The sequence below is a fragment of the Saccopteryx bilineata genome, chromosome 6, assembly GCF_036850765.1.
Source record: "Saccopteryx bilineata isolate mSacBil1 chromosome 6, mSacBil1_pri_phased_curated, whole genome shotgun sequence".
Lineage (NCBI taxonomy): Eukaryota > Metazoa > Chordata > Mammalia > Chiroptera > Emballonuridae > Saccopteryx > Saccopteryx bilineata.
Window position 1 is genome coordinate 25,242,465 of NC_089495.1, and position 17,246 is coordinate 25,259,710.

The window sequence follows — 17,246 nt, forward strand, 5'->3', positions numbered from 1 at the left end:
CTCCCTAATAGTCTTTCCAACTCATCACTTTAGAGTCTGATTCTAGAACTTATCATTTTCATTCCCAAACAATGAAGTAAGGTAAAGCGTAATTCAGATATACCAATTCTCCATCAGCAAGATGTTAAGGGTCAATAAAGACACATCTTGTTGATATTTGCATATCTCAGAAAGGAAGTCCTTCCAGAGGCTCCATAGTCCCAAGGCTCAAATGTTTCACCTTTAAGGAAAGTCAGAAGTCAGACTTTAAAGGTCAGTGGAAATTGAGAAAAACAAGGCCTCTGTCTGTCGGCCTGGCCAGATCATACTGAACAACGTGCTTGACCTAATTCACCTGAATACGTTCAGCCCGACCATAGACTGAATCTCCGAAGCATTTTCATTCTTTAAGGCAGGTCTGCCAAGTGGACTGAGGGCTATTTTTTCAGTGCTGCCTTTCATGTATTGTTGCCCTATTGACCCTGCTGCACGAAGCAAACAATGGGGTGGGGGGAGAAAGGGGGTTAAAAGAAACTATTGTTTTTATTATTTTTTATCATGTATTTTTAACACCTCCATATGGGGTGGAGGAGGACACCTGACTTAGTATACATTGGAAAATCAAATAGAAACTCAGATGAGAACCATTTAAGGCATTCAATAAATGCTGGTGTGAACACAGAATGTGAACCCCACGTGTGTATTCTGCGGGCGTTGGCTTGCCTGGTTCCCCTGTGCACTTGTGCTTTACCCCCCCAGCCTTCATTGGGCGGCCCCACCCTTTCCATGACTGCTCCCACCAGGAAACAGGTACCCTCCTGACATGAGACAAACGGGCAAGTCATCATATACCATATGCTCACAAACCCAGGTCAATCTAGTCTTTTTTACTTTTCTAATAATCAAAAAACTTGCCAAAAGACTCCCTGAGAGCACACACGATGCATTGTCTTCCTTCCGTCCTTGGATAGGTCCCATCTTTTATACTTTGCAGAAGCAATTTCCCAGTTTTGTCTACAGTTACTACGTTAAGATGTCAATGCTTCAAAACCCTTATTGTTTTAAAAGGAGAAAAAACAGAGTGAGTGGGAAAAGGACCCATAAGGCAGGGTCTTCATTTTCTTGAAAATCATACTTTCACACTCTTATTTCTTAACCAACTCGCCATAACCAAGGACGCCTTGGTCTGTATCCGGGTCCCATGGAGAAGGACCAGGGGGTTTTTGCCTCTGCTTCTTAATCATGCGAACTACTGATCTAGGTGCCAGGTCCAAGGAGGAGGGTGGGGACCTCTACTCACACATTAACACCCCATAAAATGTAATTCCCTGTCCTGTGGCTCTGGGGGAGGGAAGGCAGCAGACAGAAGCGATTAACACAGAAGCATTCACATTCCACTCCTCACTTGACTTTTGCGGCACAAAAATATGTGACAGCACTCTAATGTCTCGCCACGGTTTCACCACAGTCCACCAGCTGCTTTGCTTCCTGCTCGTGGCTTCCACGTGCCGGCCAGCCTAGGTTAGGAGTTATGCTGTATGGGGTAACCCTTCCAACTCTGCATCCACCTTCGCTTCCTACCTGAGCCCCCCCACCCCCCCCACCCCCCGTCCGGCTTTCTTTTTATTTGTTTCTTTTTCCTCCCTTAGTATCAGGCATGCTGTGCCAGGGACTTCAGATGACTCCTTCACTTTTAACCTTGTCTTCCCTTGTCCCCGACTTCCTCCCTCCCTCAGTCATTCTGTCAGTCTGTCTGTCCTCTCGGTTTGTTTTTCTTTACCACTTCTGACCCTTTTGGTTTGTTTTTGTCTTAATCTCTGCAGCCTTCTAGTCTTTCCCCCGCTGACTTCTGTTCTCCTCCTCCTGTTAATAATCAGTGCTATATTAATTTAATTTGACAATGTTCCTGACCTGTTAACTGGAATTTGATTACCATGGGCTTGGCTTGTAGGAAATGTTTTGTTTGATGATAAGGTTCACTGTATCATAGAAATTAAAACGCACTTTTTCATTTCAAGAAAGCTCCCTGCCATTTACCCTCTCTCATAGAGAAAAGAAGTGTGGTGTTGAGACTGAGAACATAAACTGAAAGTGTTTGTAAGGCCCCATGTCGATGTCCAGATAAAGGACGCTCCTAGGTATAATGTCTTCCCGCTCTTGACCAGCTTATTAAGCAGAAAACCAAGTACAGCTTACATGGCTTATAATGCCTTGGTCGAGTTCTCTTTCTCAGTGAATTGGAGACGATCTTCCAACAACTGTAATTAGGCTGGTTGGAAGCTCAGCTCCTAACGAATCAGGTTCACTGTTAAGTCAGCCAATCTCATTAAGAATCTAACCTACCATATAATCAAGTTGTCCGCCCAAAAATCTCCTTTGCAAATTGATAGACTTCCACGAATAAGACACTAGTTGCATTTGGGGTACAATAGTATTTTTAGCTCAAATGTCTAAGCATCAGACTTCCTGAATGTAATTTACATTCGCTAATTTGTCATGTTAGTGCAGGAATGTTTAATCTATTCCAAATGACACATTTGTGTGTGTGCGTGCTAATAGTTTCTTTACACAGATAGATGAGGTCTCTAAGTACAATTGGTGAAGTAATAATAATTCTCCTCCAAAGAACAACTCTTCACCTTGACCCAGGACTATCCTACCCATCACATTGGGTTTTCTCTGATACAGTGCCTTGCTACTTTATATTGTGTGGCTTATGGTCACATTTTACTGTGACATCATAGGGATCCTGCTCCAATTTTGTTGCTAACTACAAGTCAAGCTCATGTTTGCAAATGTCTTTGAGTTTGTTTTCTTAAGTTAGAAATGGTTCTTTGTGAAGACCACCGGAATATAAAATAGCTGGGAAATCAAGAGACTAGGGGTGGGGTGGGGTGGGGTGGGGGGTAGCAATGAGGAAAGGAGGGTCCCAGGGGTGCCAATCCCAGCTCCTTTTATTGGCATTGATTCCTGTTGTCTTTGCAAGAGATGTTTACAAGAGATTATTTTTAAATAAAAACTACAGTTTTAACCCAATAGTTATTCGATAATCATTGTTTATGATTTGCTAATTTAATATATATGAATCTATAGCTTAAATTAAAGTAATATTCTGGCATACTCCTTTTTATTGTAAATGGCCCATCCGGCTTTGCTATTTGTACTTCCAATGTAGTGCAGAGTCCTCTGCACCTTAAGTATGTCGGCAAAAGTAACGAATTGTCACATATTTATTTTCTTGTGACCATGGACAATGCCATGCAGCATGCCAACTGTTGAGTTGTAAGTCCTGGCAAGTGTCAGGGGCCTTCGCTGACAGCTGCTCTCATCCCTTTCCAGAAGCGGAGGAGCTCTACCAGAAGAGGGTGCTGACTATCACCGGCATCTGCATCGCCCTGCTAGTGGTCGGCATCATGTGTGTGGTGGCCTACTGCAAAACCAAGTAAACCTTCCTCCTCGCGCCTTCTCCCTCCTGAGTGCAGTGTGACCGCAGACTCTGCAGAAACCCCCCTCCACAGCCTAGTGGGGGAAAAAAAGAGGAAGAGGGACCCCAGAATGACTTTTCCCCTTATTTTATTCTTCTGAAGAATCCATTTTGAGCACCTTTCCTAATCACGTAATCAGACAGCACTGCCTATTTGTGTGTAAATGTCTGTAAGACTTCTGATGAGTGACCACAGCCCCATGATCAGAGGAAGAGTTGGAAGGGCAGGCTTGTGCAGGGACCCACGTGTGCGCGCGAGGATGTGGGTACACACGCCACGTCCTGAGGGGAGAGTGCTCGGTGCTAGAAGTGCACTTGTCGAACACTGCCGAGGATGCATCCAATTTGCACCAACGCTTAGAAGATAAAGGAAGCACTTGGTAGTGTTTGAAATGCTGTTTTTGGAAATTATACTGATTATTTTTCAATTCCCTCTAATTAAGTTTCCAGTTCAGATGTTCTCAAGGATGAGATGTATAAAAGGGGAATCTCCTGGGAGGAAAGTCAAGCAAAACTCGCTTTGAAGGAACAAAAGAAAAAACATTAAAACAGATTTGTGTTCACTAGGTCTGACCCTTTAAACTAGGTCCATATTAGCAGATATAATTACTTCGTGACACGAATTCCTTCCACTTTCTCTCTGACATACAACCTCCACTTCAAATCTAAAATAGTATCAACAGTTTTGTTTTGTTGCTTCATTGCATATATTCTCCTGCCAAGACTAGTCATGGGGATATTATTACGGTCTGATCATTGCATTAAAGAACACAGACAATATGCTTTTATGCCATAAATTCAAGGGCACGGGTGGTCTTTTCTTACCACCCCAGGATTCAGTGCCAGAATTGAGTAAGTGATAGAGATAAGCCTTCATGGAGTCAACCTTATGAGTCTTTTTAGGTATTTTAATATTTATTACCTAGTTAAACAGAAAAGTGTTATTAGAGTAGGATTATATTACAATTGTGTCAAAATCTGCAGGCAAATATGCACATATCTTTACTCATGTGCAGTACTATACATATACACACACTGTGTATAATGTATAGATTCAGCCTGACCTGTGGTGGTGCGGTGGATAAAGCATCAATCTGAAACAATGAGTTGCCGGTTCAAATCCCTGGGCTTGCCCGGTCAAGGCACATACAGGAAGCAACTATTATGAGTAGATACTTCCTGCTTCTCCCCTCTCTTTCTCTCTCTCTGTCTTTCTCTTCCTCTCTCTCCAAAAATCAATAAAATCTAAAAATAAAATGTCAGACTCAAAATGAACTGCAATTTAAGAGAGGAACAGGGCAAATTATAAATGAAATCAGCTTTATCAGTAATAGCACAGCACAGATTGTTACCCAAGACAAATGACCATCTGTAGGATGTAGGCATCTAGATGGATGGCTCAGGAAAGCCAAGTATCAGCCTGACTTATCTCGTCATCTCCTCTGTCATCTCTCTCTGCAGTCCAGTTTAATTTCTGTAAGAATCCCATTCGGCTATTTGTTTGTTTGTTTATTTATTTATTTATTTATTTATTTATTTTGTGGCAGAAACAGAGAGAGACAGAGAGAGGGACAGACAGACCAGAAGGGAGAGAGATGAGAAGCATCAATTCTTCATTGCGGCACCTTAGTTTCTCATTGATTGCTTTCTCATATGTGCCTTGACGGGGGGCTACAGACCGAGTGACTCCTTGCTCAAGCCAGCAACCTTGGGCTCAAGCTGGTGAGCTTTTTGCTCAAACTAGATGAGCCCACGCTCAAGCTGGTGACCTCAGGTTTTGAAGCTGGGTCCTCCGCATCCCAGTTCGATGCTCTCTTCAATCTCTGTGCTGAGAATGTATGGTTCCATGTCTTTCCGTAGACAGATTCTAAGACGAAGTGGCACACCCTCCTTTCCCCTTTCCTTACCACCAGCCCACTGCCTGAGTTATGTGTTGGTAAAATAAAGAATCGACTGTACCAAGAAATGTAAATAATAGAAAAAAATAAATGCTCCCTTTTTCACATCCAGGAAACAGCGGAAAAAGCTTCATGACCGGCTTCGGCAGAGTCTTCGGTCTGAGCGCAACAACATGGTGAACATAGCGAACGGCCCTCACCACCCCAACCCGCCCCCCGAGAACGTTCAGCTGGTGAATGTATGTTGACTCTTGCCAGTGCGAAAGCCGAACATCTCTCCTCTGTTCAGGCACCCTGAAGTTTATTTTCTAAAGCTCTCAGGCTCTTAGCTGTTGCCATTAATCTCCACGGCTTCCAGGAATCCAAGGTTTTGCCAGGAGAAAATAATGGGAACATTTTTTAAAGTGGATTTGGTTACCGTAAAACCAGCACATTTCCTCTTCTAAAGTATTCATTAAGGGGTTGGAATAATAACGTTGGGTTTGTCCTGCAGGGAGGCCATCACTGGATGAAAGAATAGAAAAGCACAAAGAAAACTAAGAAAATTAATGGTACAAGAATCAGAAGGAAATGTTTTATTTTTGTAATTGGGAAAATGAAGGCTACTCCAGTCTATCACTGATTAGTATTGATAACTGAGTTAAGGGCGTTAGAGTGATTTTTGTGAGAGGCGTTTCACTGTGCCTGATGCTTCGCTGATTCTGATTTACAAGGGAAGAAATTGGGGCAGGCAAAGGTCAAGTGACTTATCAAACTTGCTTCTCAGCCACACTGGAAGAACACAGTGCTTTCTTATTCCCTGACTCATTGCACATGATGCCAAAAGCTCCAGGTGAAATGTATCCTTAATCATTCAAGTACTTTGTTTAAAATTTACCAAGCACTCAGGTTTTAAATGTAACTAAGTCATAGCATATTGGAGTCTGGAAAGACTTTAGATATCATCTTCCAAACCTCCCATTTTATAGATAAGGGCCAGAGCTGGACTCAGTTTTCCTGGCTTAAGAAGTACTGCTCTTCTAATTCCTCTATAATTCTTCCTGTTTTCTTCATCCCCCTCTGATATTTGGCTTTTTATAAGCAATGCTTGAAGATTACATTGCACCACCATTTTCTATCCTGTAGAAAAAGGTATATTTTGTATGGAGCAAATATATCATGGACCCAAGTTCAGAGGTGGAGGTTACTAAACCACCAGTAAGTCTTATAGCAAAGACTTTCGGGAGGCTGCTAGAGTAAGGTGCTAATATATGAACATGCTTTGCTGCTGTTCCAATGCTCGTTAGAACATTCTGCACAGTTGATAAATGCACTCACTACAGACACACCTATAAGGTGTCACTATGAATTGAATGTTAACTGCCTGGAATCCAGTCACAGCTCAAAGCTGTGGGCTTCAGGCTTTAACCTTTCTAAACCCTATTTGTTCATTATGAAAACAAGCCTAAAAATAATACCTACTTCAGAGAGTTCCTGTTAGTGTTAAATAAGAGGATCTATATAAAACACATCGCTCAGTGACATTTAATAAATGCTGAATAATTATGAATAGTATTTTCATTAGATTCACTGAGCTTACCCTGCCTTCCAGGAATGAGAGTGAAATGGTGCACAGACTGCAAATAGTTCATTCTGTGCCATATTTCCTTAAAGCGAGCTGGCTGGACATCCCAGAGAGAGGCACATGGAGTAACCTTTCCTCTAAGGCAGGGGTTGGGAACCTATGGTTCACAAGCCAGATGTGGCTCTTTTGATGGCTGCATCTGGCTCACAGACAAATTTTTAATAAAAAAAAATAATAACGTTAAAAATATAAAACATTCTCATGTATTACAATCCATTCATTTCCTACCGCTCATGTTCATGGCTGCGGGTGGCTAGAGCCAATCACAGCTGTCCTCCGGGACAACACCAAATTTTTATTGGATAATGTGTAAGGTACATGGGTCGTTGTATGGCTCTCACAAAATTACATTTTAAAATATGTGGCGTTCATGGCTCTCTCAACCAAAAAAGTTCCCGACCTCTGCTCTAAGAGAACCAGTTAGAATGTCAAGCATAATTCAAGTTGAATATTTTGGGGAGTTCCATGAATATATCAAGTTCTTTTAGCACCTACAGCCCATAGATTATCAAGTGCCCTATTTTGTCTAAGAGTATTTCTTTCCATACCTTATCTTATGATTTAACTCAATATGGTGTAAATACAAATAGCATTTAAAAACAACTTCAGAATGTGCCTCTCTCCTTGCGAGAAGGTAGTAATAGCTATTGGGATTTGGAGATGAGAATGAAGTATGTAGAATGTCCTTGTACTGCATCTGGGCCCTCCACGTATAGGGGCTTTCTCATGATGTGTGACCTTGACAACTTCTGGAAGTCATTTGAGCCTCTCAGTAGCCCTGTTAGTCTTACCACTGACAAGTTAAATTTTCAGTGGTATTATTTAGGCAACATGGGCACTAGGTAATTCAAAATATAGAGACTTTAAACAAATTCTTCCACTTGTAACAACCATGACAACAATAAGTATTGGGTAAAGATTTGTATTGAATTCTTGTCATGTTAACAACTGGAAACAAAACAAAAAAGTAGGACTGTTTCTGATAATATGTAGTTATGATTATAGTGCCTACACTGAGGGCCTATCCAAAGAGTAATTTATTAACTTCATTCATCAAGTCTAAAGGCCACAGTAGCCAGGATAGGATTTGCTATTTGGCCATTGGAGAAATGAAATTTATTATGAAGCATGTGTATTAGATAAATTTTTTGTGTGTGACGTTAGAGTTTTGATTTACGTGAATCTTCAAGTTGTGTCTCTTTGTTTATCCAGCAATACATATCTAAAAATGTCATCTCTAGCGAACATACTGTTGAGAGAGAAGTAGAAACATCTTTTTCCACCAGTCACTATACCTCGACAACTCATCATTCCACTACTGTCACCCAGACCCCTAGTCACAGGTAGGAGAATAAAACAATTGCATGTCATTTCTCCAAGGATGAGTGTTTGTACATTTCCTTGTGCTATTACAGCCTAAGAAAGGGACAGGAGATGTGTACGGGGCAGTGAAGTAGAGTTAAATGTGTGGTTTGGAAAACAACAGACTTTGGACATCAACTGGCTCTGCCACTTAATTGCTATTTAAATTTGAGCCTTAATTTTTTCATCATCTAAAAGGGGAAAAGAACACATACTTAAGGATTGTTGTTTCTCATTTTAAGATTGTCTTTACCCTTGTCCAATCACTCACTAAATTGCTACCCTGGGAAATATCTGTCTTAGATGCTATATATTAGTCAGAAGTTGACGTCGTCCAGTGATGTATTGCCCTGGGATATGGACATGAGAATTTTGTTAAATTGGTGAACTCTTAAATTCACAAATGCCTTGGTGACCAACATCTACTCATGCTACCAAGGACAACAGTAGACTTTCAAATGTAGCTCACTGGACAAGTGTTTCCTTAACCTAAGCCACTCAAGAACAGGATGAATATAAAAATACTTAGTACATAGTGATGTTTAGTAAATGTGTTGAATGAGTGAAAAAATAAATAACCCACATCCTTACAAAACCAATCTAAATCAAGATCTTTTCTATGGCAAGTATCTTTATAACAATTCTATTCTGAGACAAGGAATGTCATAGTGAATACTGATAAGTTGAAATATTTGTCAAGTCATTCTCTTTCATTTCTATTTTTTTAATATAATGTTTAAAAAATATCTCTTGGCCTTTCACATTTCCTCTCTAGCTGGAGCAATGGACACACCGAAAGCATCGTTTCAGAAAGCCACTCCGTAATCATGATGTCATCAGTAGAAAACAGTAGGCACAGCAGCCCGACTGGGGGCCCAAGAGGACGTCTTAGTGGCATAGGAGGCCCTCGGGAATGTAACAGCTTCCTCAGGCATGCCAGAGAAACCCCTGACTCCTACCGAGACTCTCCTCATAGTGAAAGGTAAAACCGAAGGGCAAAGCTACTACAGAGGAGAACGAACCCCAGTAAGAGAACCCCCATGAGCACCTGCAGTCTCACCTAAGGAAATGTACTCTAATGAGAATCAGGGGCAGCACCTGCCTGTTCTAGGAGTGCTCCTAGGTGGTGAAGTCACCTTTTTGTTTGACTGAACTCATTTCTTCTGAGCTCCTCACGTCGTCCCACTGGCTGACAGGCAACAGACTCTTAAAGAGCTGGAGTGATTTCCTGTTGACGGTGCAGCAAACTTGGAGTGCCTAGCTCTCTCTGACCGTAGGCTCAGCCCACTCAGGATCTGTTTCCTCAGTTGTAACTTTAGAGAGATGGCACCATGATTGATAAGAACCCTTCTCTAATTCCAACTTGCCAGTTATCCAAACTCTGGTCAACTGACCTCGTGTTGTCATGTGCTAAAAACTCTTCTTACCTTCCAGCCTCCGTTAAAGCAAATCAAGGGCTTTGGAGCTGCTGACTGTCATGGGGAACGACTGCTTGCGTTCCACCATAAAGTAGCCCTTTTAGGAAATTCCAAGAAGGGATAAATAAATAAATCTTTTCTATGCTGCATCTGGCAGTCTTCACAGGTGGTTTTCAAAGCAGATATTGCCTCTGATACAGCCCTTTATTCCAGAATGTTTTGGCATTTTTTCTGGGAAGATTGGATTCGGGTTGGGAGAATTAAAGCAAAAGTAAAATAAAGAACAGGGGAAAGTAAAGTGAAAGAAACGTTTAATAAGAATGCTGAATTCATAGATTCTCTGTTTCCATTTTCACCTAAACTGGCAGATACTTAAACCCAACCAGCATTTCTATCCTATGAGTAAGCAGTCATTTGTTTCTCTTCAAACCCAGGGGTGTTTTGCCTGTTTGTTTGCTGTGTCATCTCAGTCTAACCTTTGACACTTGTATTCTAAGCTTTACAGAATGTCAAAGCCCTATTTATTTTGATATTTACATGAGTGGAAATAATGTGGATAGACTTTATTTACTCATGGACCAGGAAAAACTTAAAAGAAAGGATGACTGGTTCTGGGCTTTCGGGTCATATAGAACTTGCTATTTACTTCTTCAAGGGCCTTTCTATGAAATCTCTCAACACGGTATTTCAGAGCTATATGAAATTAAAGGTTGCTTTGTTTATGTATGAAAAAGTAAGTATTGACCAAAACAGGCTTAAAACATTAGCTTTAGATCTATACAGTTATATCTCTATGTGTTAAGAAAATCTATCTGTCCTGTTTTAGTCATTTTTGAGACCTGAAAAAGAGATTAGGGATTTCTTTCTTTCTTTATCACTATATGTGACATTTATCTTTAAAGGCTGACATTTCCCTACTGTGATAGGTTTACTTGAACACCCCAGATATTCTAGGACTGCAAAATATAACTGAACTAAGAGATCATGGAGAGAAAAGATAAATGACTTGTACATGTTGGTTGAATTTGGGTTAGCATTTCTCAGAGAGCTTAATTTAAGTATCTCCTTACAAAAAGTCTGAAGACTCGAGCCCCAAATATTTCAATCTCTAGACACTTTCCCATTTTAGACACAGCTAGATCTCACATCCCTCTAGGTCTGAATCATGGCCAGAAAGCAGGAAAGTTAATAAGGTACCTGTTACCCAGTTGTTCAGCTGATGGTGTCCTGTGTCATCACAGGTCATGTCAAATTAGACTCTGAGAATTCCAATGTGAAGAAAAGTCATTTAGTGCTGTGCATTGGTAACATTATTATCAAAAGCTGAGAAATGTCACTCTGAATAAGGTACATCTTCTTCAGTGCCACGCCAGGTCTTCTTATCCTGGGGGGGATGTGATATGGGAAAAATAATGCACTCAATGTCTTGACAAGACTGAGCATTATCAGACATAACATGACATAAGGTAACATGGTACATCCACCCTCAAGCAGTCACAAAGATAAGCCAAAGACCGATGCAGCTGTAAGTTTTGGATGAAAGGTAGACCAGAGATTGAACATACTACGAAGCCAACGTAAGGTTCTCTCAGGCTTACCTGTGGATGTCTTGGTCACTGGGATGGATAGTTGCAAATCGAATGTGAAGAAGTGGCAATTCGTGGAAAAATTTAAAGCACACAAATGTGTTACACTGTTATCAGGAATAAATCTAAGTCACTATGCTCTTTTTTTTTCATAAGACATAACCTTATAGCTGAGCTAAGGAGAAACAAGGCACACAGATCCAAATGCATGCAGATCCAGCTCTCAGCAACTCATCTTAGATCTTCCTCCATTCCCCATTTGGGCTTCATTCTCTAAGACCCCTTGGCCTTTAGGAAGGTATAGTATTTAAGTAATACTTCTTTCCCTTACAAATCCCTGAGCCTTGGTCCTTATAAACTGAGAGATTTCCAGGACTTAGTGCCCTCTCGTCTTGACTCATGCTTTTATTTAAAATCATGATGAGAGTGACAGTCCTAAAGCTTTGATGAGCGAGGCCACGTAGCTGATCTGTGCATGTTCTCCCATAAGGAAACTCTTGGCTACATAATTTTAGACTCCAAGGGTGCCGGCTGTCCTAGTGTAAAAATCAAGAAGCATACAATGCATAGAAATTCTCTGTACTCTGACTATATAATATCGTGAACTCTGTCCCCTTACCCCCCAACTTGCTGCCTCTTATTCCACCACACTTATGCGGGGTATTCTGTGCTCACACAGGTATGTGTCAGCAATGACCACCCCGGCTCGTATGTCACCTGTAGATTTCCACACGCCAAGCTCCCCCAAATCACCCCCTTCGGATACGTCTCCACCTGTGTCCAGCACGACGGTGTCCATGCCCTCCATGGCAGTCAGCCCCTTTGTGGAAGAAGAGAGACCTCTGCTTCTGGTGACACCGCCGAGGCTGCGGGAGAAGTATGACCACCACCCTCAGCAGTTCAACTCCTTCCACCACAACCCCGCGCATGAGAGCAGCAGCCTGCCGCCTAGCCCCTTGAGGATAGTGGAGGATGAGGAGTACGAAACCACCCAGGAGTACGAGCCAGCTCAAGAGCCTGTTAAGAAACTCACCAACAGCCGGCGGGCCAAAAGAACCAAGCCCAATGGCCACATTGCCAACAGGTTGGAAATGGACAGCAACACAAGCGCTGAGAGCAGTAACTCAGAGAGTGAGACAGAAGACGAAAGAGTAGGTGAAGCCACGCCTTTCCTGGGCATACAGAACCCCCTGGCAGCCAGTCTCGAAGCGGCGCCTGCCTTCCGCCTGGCCGAGAGCAGGACTAACCCAGCAGGCCGCTTCTCCACCCAGGAAGATCCGCAGGCCCGGCTGTCTAGTGTAATCGCTAACCAAGACCCGATCGCTGTATAAAACCGAAATAAAACACTTAGATTCACCTGTAAAACTTTATTTTATATAATAAAGTATTCCACCTTAAATTAAACAATTTATTTTATTTTAGCAGTTCTGCAAATAGAAAACAGGAAAAAAAAACTTTTATAAATTAAATATATGTATGTACAAATGTGTTATGTGCCATATGTAGCAATTTTTTACAGTATTTCAAAACGAGAAAGATATCAATGGTGCCTTTATGTTATGTTATGTCGAGAGCAAGTTTTGTACCATTACCGTGATTGCTTTTCCACAGTATTTCAGCAGAACCTCCCATATATTCAGTTTTTGTTGGCTTCCTGTGCATTGCATTATGACGTTGACTGGATGTATGATTTGCAAGACTTGCAACTGTCCCTCTGTTTGCTTACGGTAGCACCCAATCAGTACGTCTTATAATGGCACATCCATCCAAATACTCCTCTCTTTTGTGCAAAGTTTTCTTTTGCTTTCAGTATATGAAACGAGTTGTGTCTACTCTGCCAGCCAAAGGTTTGCTTCACTGGGCTCTGAGATAATAGTAGATCCAACAGCATGCTACTATTCATTACAGCAGGAAACTGCATTAAGTAATGTTAAATATTAGGAAGAGAGTAATATTGTGATTTAAAAAAAAAACTATATTATTAATCAGAAGACAGCTCACTCTCACTAAAAGAAGCTACCATTTCCTTTATTTCAATTTATTTTTCTTGACAAAAAAGCGACAGTAGGTCCAACCCCTTATTAAAAGGACTCGGTGTCACTTTCTGTCCTGGGGAACGACACAGCAGCTCATCCAGTTGAAGAAGAACCCAGGGCTGGAAAAGGAGCAATCATCCCTGACTTGTATTTTTCACTGATTTTGGAGCTAGTGATTGGCTGTTTCTTCTCGGCCCCAAACAGACACGCTATGGCACAAAACCCCAGCTTAAACAGCACACTCAGCATTCTGGCTGAACCACTTCTGGAGTGAAATGTGCCTGCTGCACCCAGTGGTGACTCAGCTCCGCAGGAGAAATAGAGAGTCTAGAAAGGGTGACATCACAGAAGTCACAGGTGGAGAACAGCTACACGACCGGGTTAGCAATTTTAAATAGTTTTGTTGACCACTCCTGCCTCCTATTTTTCTCTAGTTTGCCCATGTTGCCTTGATCAGGTGCCAGACGTTTGCTCATAACTATGCATGGACATTTTTGTCAGGAATGGCCAATGTGCATGCGGTTCGTGATTAGTCAGAACCTTCCGCCAGTGATGCCGGGTCAGGGATGTCGGTAGTGTTGGGACAATTGCACCTTTCCTTGCAGAAATGACCCTCTCCTGAGAACTGACCTCTCGGTTTGCAGGCTGGATCACCGTTTCTCATCCTTTCTTACTTTTTGCTTTACTTTCACAAAACAGTACTAAGATGGGTCTAACCTTTGCGTATTCTATTGTGACTGTAGATCCAAGGGAGGCCTATAGGTATTAACATTCGAAATAACTGCTAATTCAGGAAAATAAGAGATTTTTAAAAATAATAAAATGTCAGGCACTGTTTTATGACCTGCCTGATAGCTGTCAGATCAGGCTGGAGCTTTACTTAGGTTTCCAAATAGACTCCTAGGAGCCATGTGACAAAATGAGAAACAGGTTAGCTGGAGGTTCGAAGTACCAGACCCGAAGTCAGTGAGGGTAACTACTTGTTGGTAGCTCTACTGAACCTACTTCTTCACCAAATCTCTACGTTAAAGGTAAAGGGAAGAAATAACAGGCAAGTAGGTCTTAGGAGAAAAACGCAGGCTGGGCACGAGTCTTGTCATGAAGCTCCTCCATGCGTCTGCAACCCACCAAGATGCCTGTCTGCAGGGCGTTGAAGTCATTCTGAGTGTTGGGTGTCCCAGGCTGCACTCCGTTGTTCACATACCACTTTCTCCGTGCCCGGCGGTGTCCTCATCGGCTGGTTAACCTGCACCGAGGAACCGGTCAGGCTGCAGGGGAGGTACCGACTTCCCAGGTCTGTAGAAATGAGGAAGCTCATGGCAGGAGGAAAAAGTCAGTCAACCCAAAGAGGTTCTGACAGTTATTCTAACATCGCCTTTGAAGGGCTTGAGCCATTCTTAGATTATTTCTATAAAAAATTCCTAGTCTGAATTAAAACCCCCAAAACTTTTTGTTTCAAATTCTATAAGCTTTGGCATATTTAGATGTCTCTTTCTGGAGAATTCCAGAAATAAAGTCGGTGGAGAGCAAGTAACATTTTTATCAGTATGAAAATTGCTGTAAGTTTTCAGGTTGCAAGCATATATGAAAATTTAGGAGAAGAGGATATTTCATTTCCAAGTTGATTCTGGTCACTCACAGAGGTGACATTAGCTGAAACGGCATTACCATCTGTAGAACAAGAGCTTCCCTTGGTAAGGAAGGCCAGCTGACACCTCAGGGCTACCTGCTGCAGCCACCAGATTTGTGTTCGCAGGGACATCACTGTGGTGTTTAATTGTCACATGGCTCTCAACCAACCTTCTGTATCAACTCAGGCAGTGCTGTAGCAATTCAAAAGCGTGTGAACCTGTGTTCGCAGCACATGAAAAGCTCTCCTGGGTTTTCAGGTACTGGAAATAGCCCAGAAGTTAGTTCCACAGCAACTTTGTTCCCTGGGTCTGAAGTTATAGCCCACCGAAGGGTACGCAGTGGAACATATAGTGTATGCAAAACTCTTTTTCTCACTCAAGAGTCCTTTTCTGTCCTACTCGCCCTTCTTGCCTGATACGACTTTTATCCAAGAGTACCTGGACAGCCTCATGCTTCTACAAAATAGCACTCTACCTGGGTGCATGCGAATGTGTTTCAAACCAACACGCGGTATCTTCCTTCAGTGTGACCGTCCTGATCTAGGTGGAGTTTATCCAGGGTAACTTGCTCAGTAATTATTCCTTTTTTTTTTTTTTTTTTTAGTTTTTGGCCTGGGTTGAAAGGTGCATGGCTCACATTGATGAAAATAAGAAAGGCCTGGTTTTATCATTTAGTACTGGCTGCATTCCACCAGCCACAGAGATTTCTATCTACAAAGGCCCATGAAACACTGCAGAGAAATGCAGACAAAAGAAAATGGCCACATATCACAAGTTCTATTATATATTCTTTTGTAAATACACATTGTACATTACTTGGATGTTTTCCTAAATCATTTACTGTCTTCATGAGTTAATATCATATTTTTACTCTCTCAACTTACTGTATACCATTGTAAATAACATAATGTCCTTTATTATTTATATTTAAGCATCTAACATAGAGTTGTTTTCATATAAGTTTAAGATAAATGTCAAAAATATATGTTTTTTTTGTTTTTCTTTGCTTTAAAATTATGTATCTTTTCCTTTTTTTAAAAGAATAATTTATTGTTCAGGAGAAAGAATGTATATGTAATTGAAACAATTTGAAGAATGCACATTTGAAGGCCGTGGGGTACTGATAAACTAAAGAATTTATTATCAAAAATACTAAGCAATAAGTAATTGTGACTTATTTAAAGTTTTGTTCATTTTCCATGAAAGACATACTGCAATAAAAATGCCCCCTCTGGAGGCCGGGAGTGTTGCTCAGCAGACGACGGCTTCAGTCTGTGAGACCAGCACCTTTCCTGTCGCTGTGACAGCTGTGCTAATTAGAAACATGTTTGATGGACCCCATGATCATCTTGTCTGTCTGTTACTTTTGCCACACTGTCTATTCTTGAATCATCTTATGCCTACTTTTTCCGCTTGCCACTGTATTCTTTGTCAAAGGGGCCACAACCAAGCAACACAATGTCCCACCCTTATACACACAATAACACATCAGAGAGGACATTATAGGGCATGATGGCCTGGGTCCTGGTTGTTAACTCTGTAGTAACAGTAAGAAACTTCTTCGGACTGATGGAAATGTCAGTATGGCAACCTCATGCAATCATGAAAGAAAAACTTGTCATCATGATCCAAATAGTCTGATGGCCACCATGACCTGAAAACAGGCAGTCTGAACCTGGCCATGCCGCGCTTCCAGGAGCTTCCATAAACATTATCTTCCGTTGGGTCCTTACTTTGTCAAGTCACTTTTAAGAAGAGATGAGCTAAATGGGCCCATTCATTTCAGTATATCAATAAATTATACTCACTGTCATTTTACTGCTCAGGGCAGAGCCTAGGCATGAGAAATCTCCCACATCCTAAGACTTAGTCATAGAAATGAAGATATTACTTTTTCTACAGAAATTAGCCTAAACAAAAGCCATACTTTAACAGATAGATAATTGCATGGGTGGTACTTATGTATATTTCAAGCATTTTACTCATTATTCCAGATAGGATAGGACGTCTGAAGGATATGAAGGAGAGGTCAGCCATTCTGTTGGGTGCAGAGTGGCCCCCTGTGAAGTTTGAAGGTACCCTGAGGCTTCCCATCAGTGTCACTTCCCTATACATACATGAGTCCTACCACCTACTAACAGCTCCTCTAGTGTCCTCTCCAAAACAGTCTGGGTATCTAGGAGATTCAAAGAGTGACCTTGTATGCTAGTCTTACCATTTATATTACT

At 41.6% G+C, this 17,246-nt stretch overlaps 1 protein-coding gene across 8 annotated transcripts in view; it reads left to right on the forward strand.

The window, feature by feature from the left end:
- NRG1 (neuregulin 1) overlaps positions 1 to 16,601 on the forward strand; it is a 1,091,963-nt gene extending 1,075,362 nt beyond the window's left edge. For 6 of the 8 annotated variants that reach the window (XM_066235615.1, XM_066235614.1, XM_066235616.1 and 3 more), the window contains 5 exons: positions 3,319 to 3,421; positions 5,474 to 5,600; positions 8,198 to 8,328; positions 9,123 to 9,329; positions 12,031 to 16,601. In XM_066235615.1, coding sequence (XP_066091712.1) covers positions 3,319 to 3,421; positions 5,474 to 5,600; positions 8,198 to 8,328; positions 9,123 to 9,329; positions 12,031 to 12,682 — 1,220 coding nt within the window. In that variant the 3' untranslated portion in view covers positions 12,683 to 16,601. Of the gene's footprint in view, positions 1 to 3,318; positions 3,422 to 5,473; positions 5,601 to 8,197; positions 8,329 to 9,122; positions 9,330 to 11,507; positions 11,629 to 12,030 lie in introns of those variants that run through there. The other 2 variants (XM_066235618.1, XM_066235617.1) reach the window with 1 other exon arrangement.
- The last annotated feature ends 645 nt before the right edge of the window (positions 16,602 to 17,246 follow it).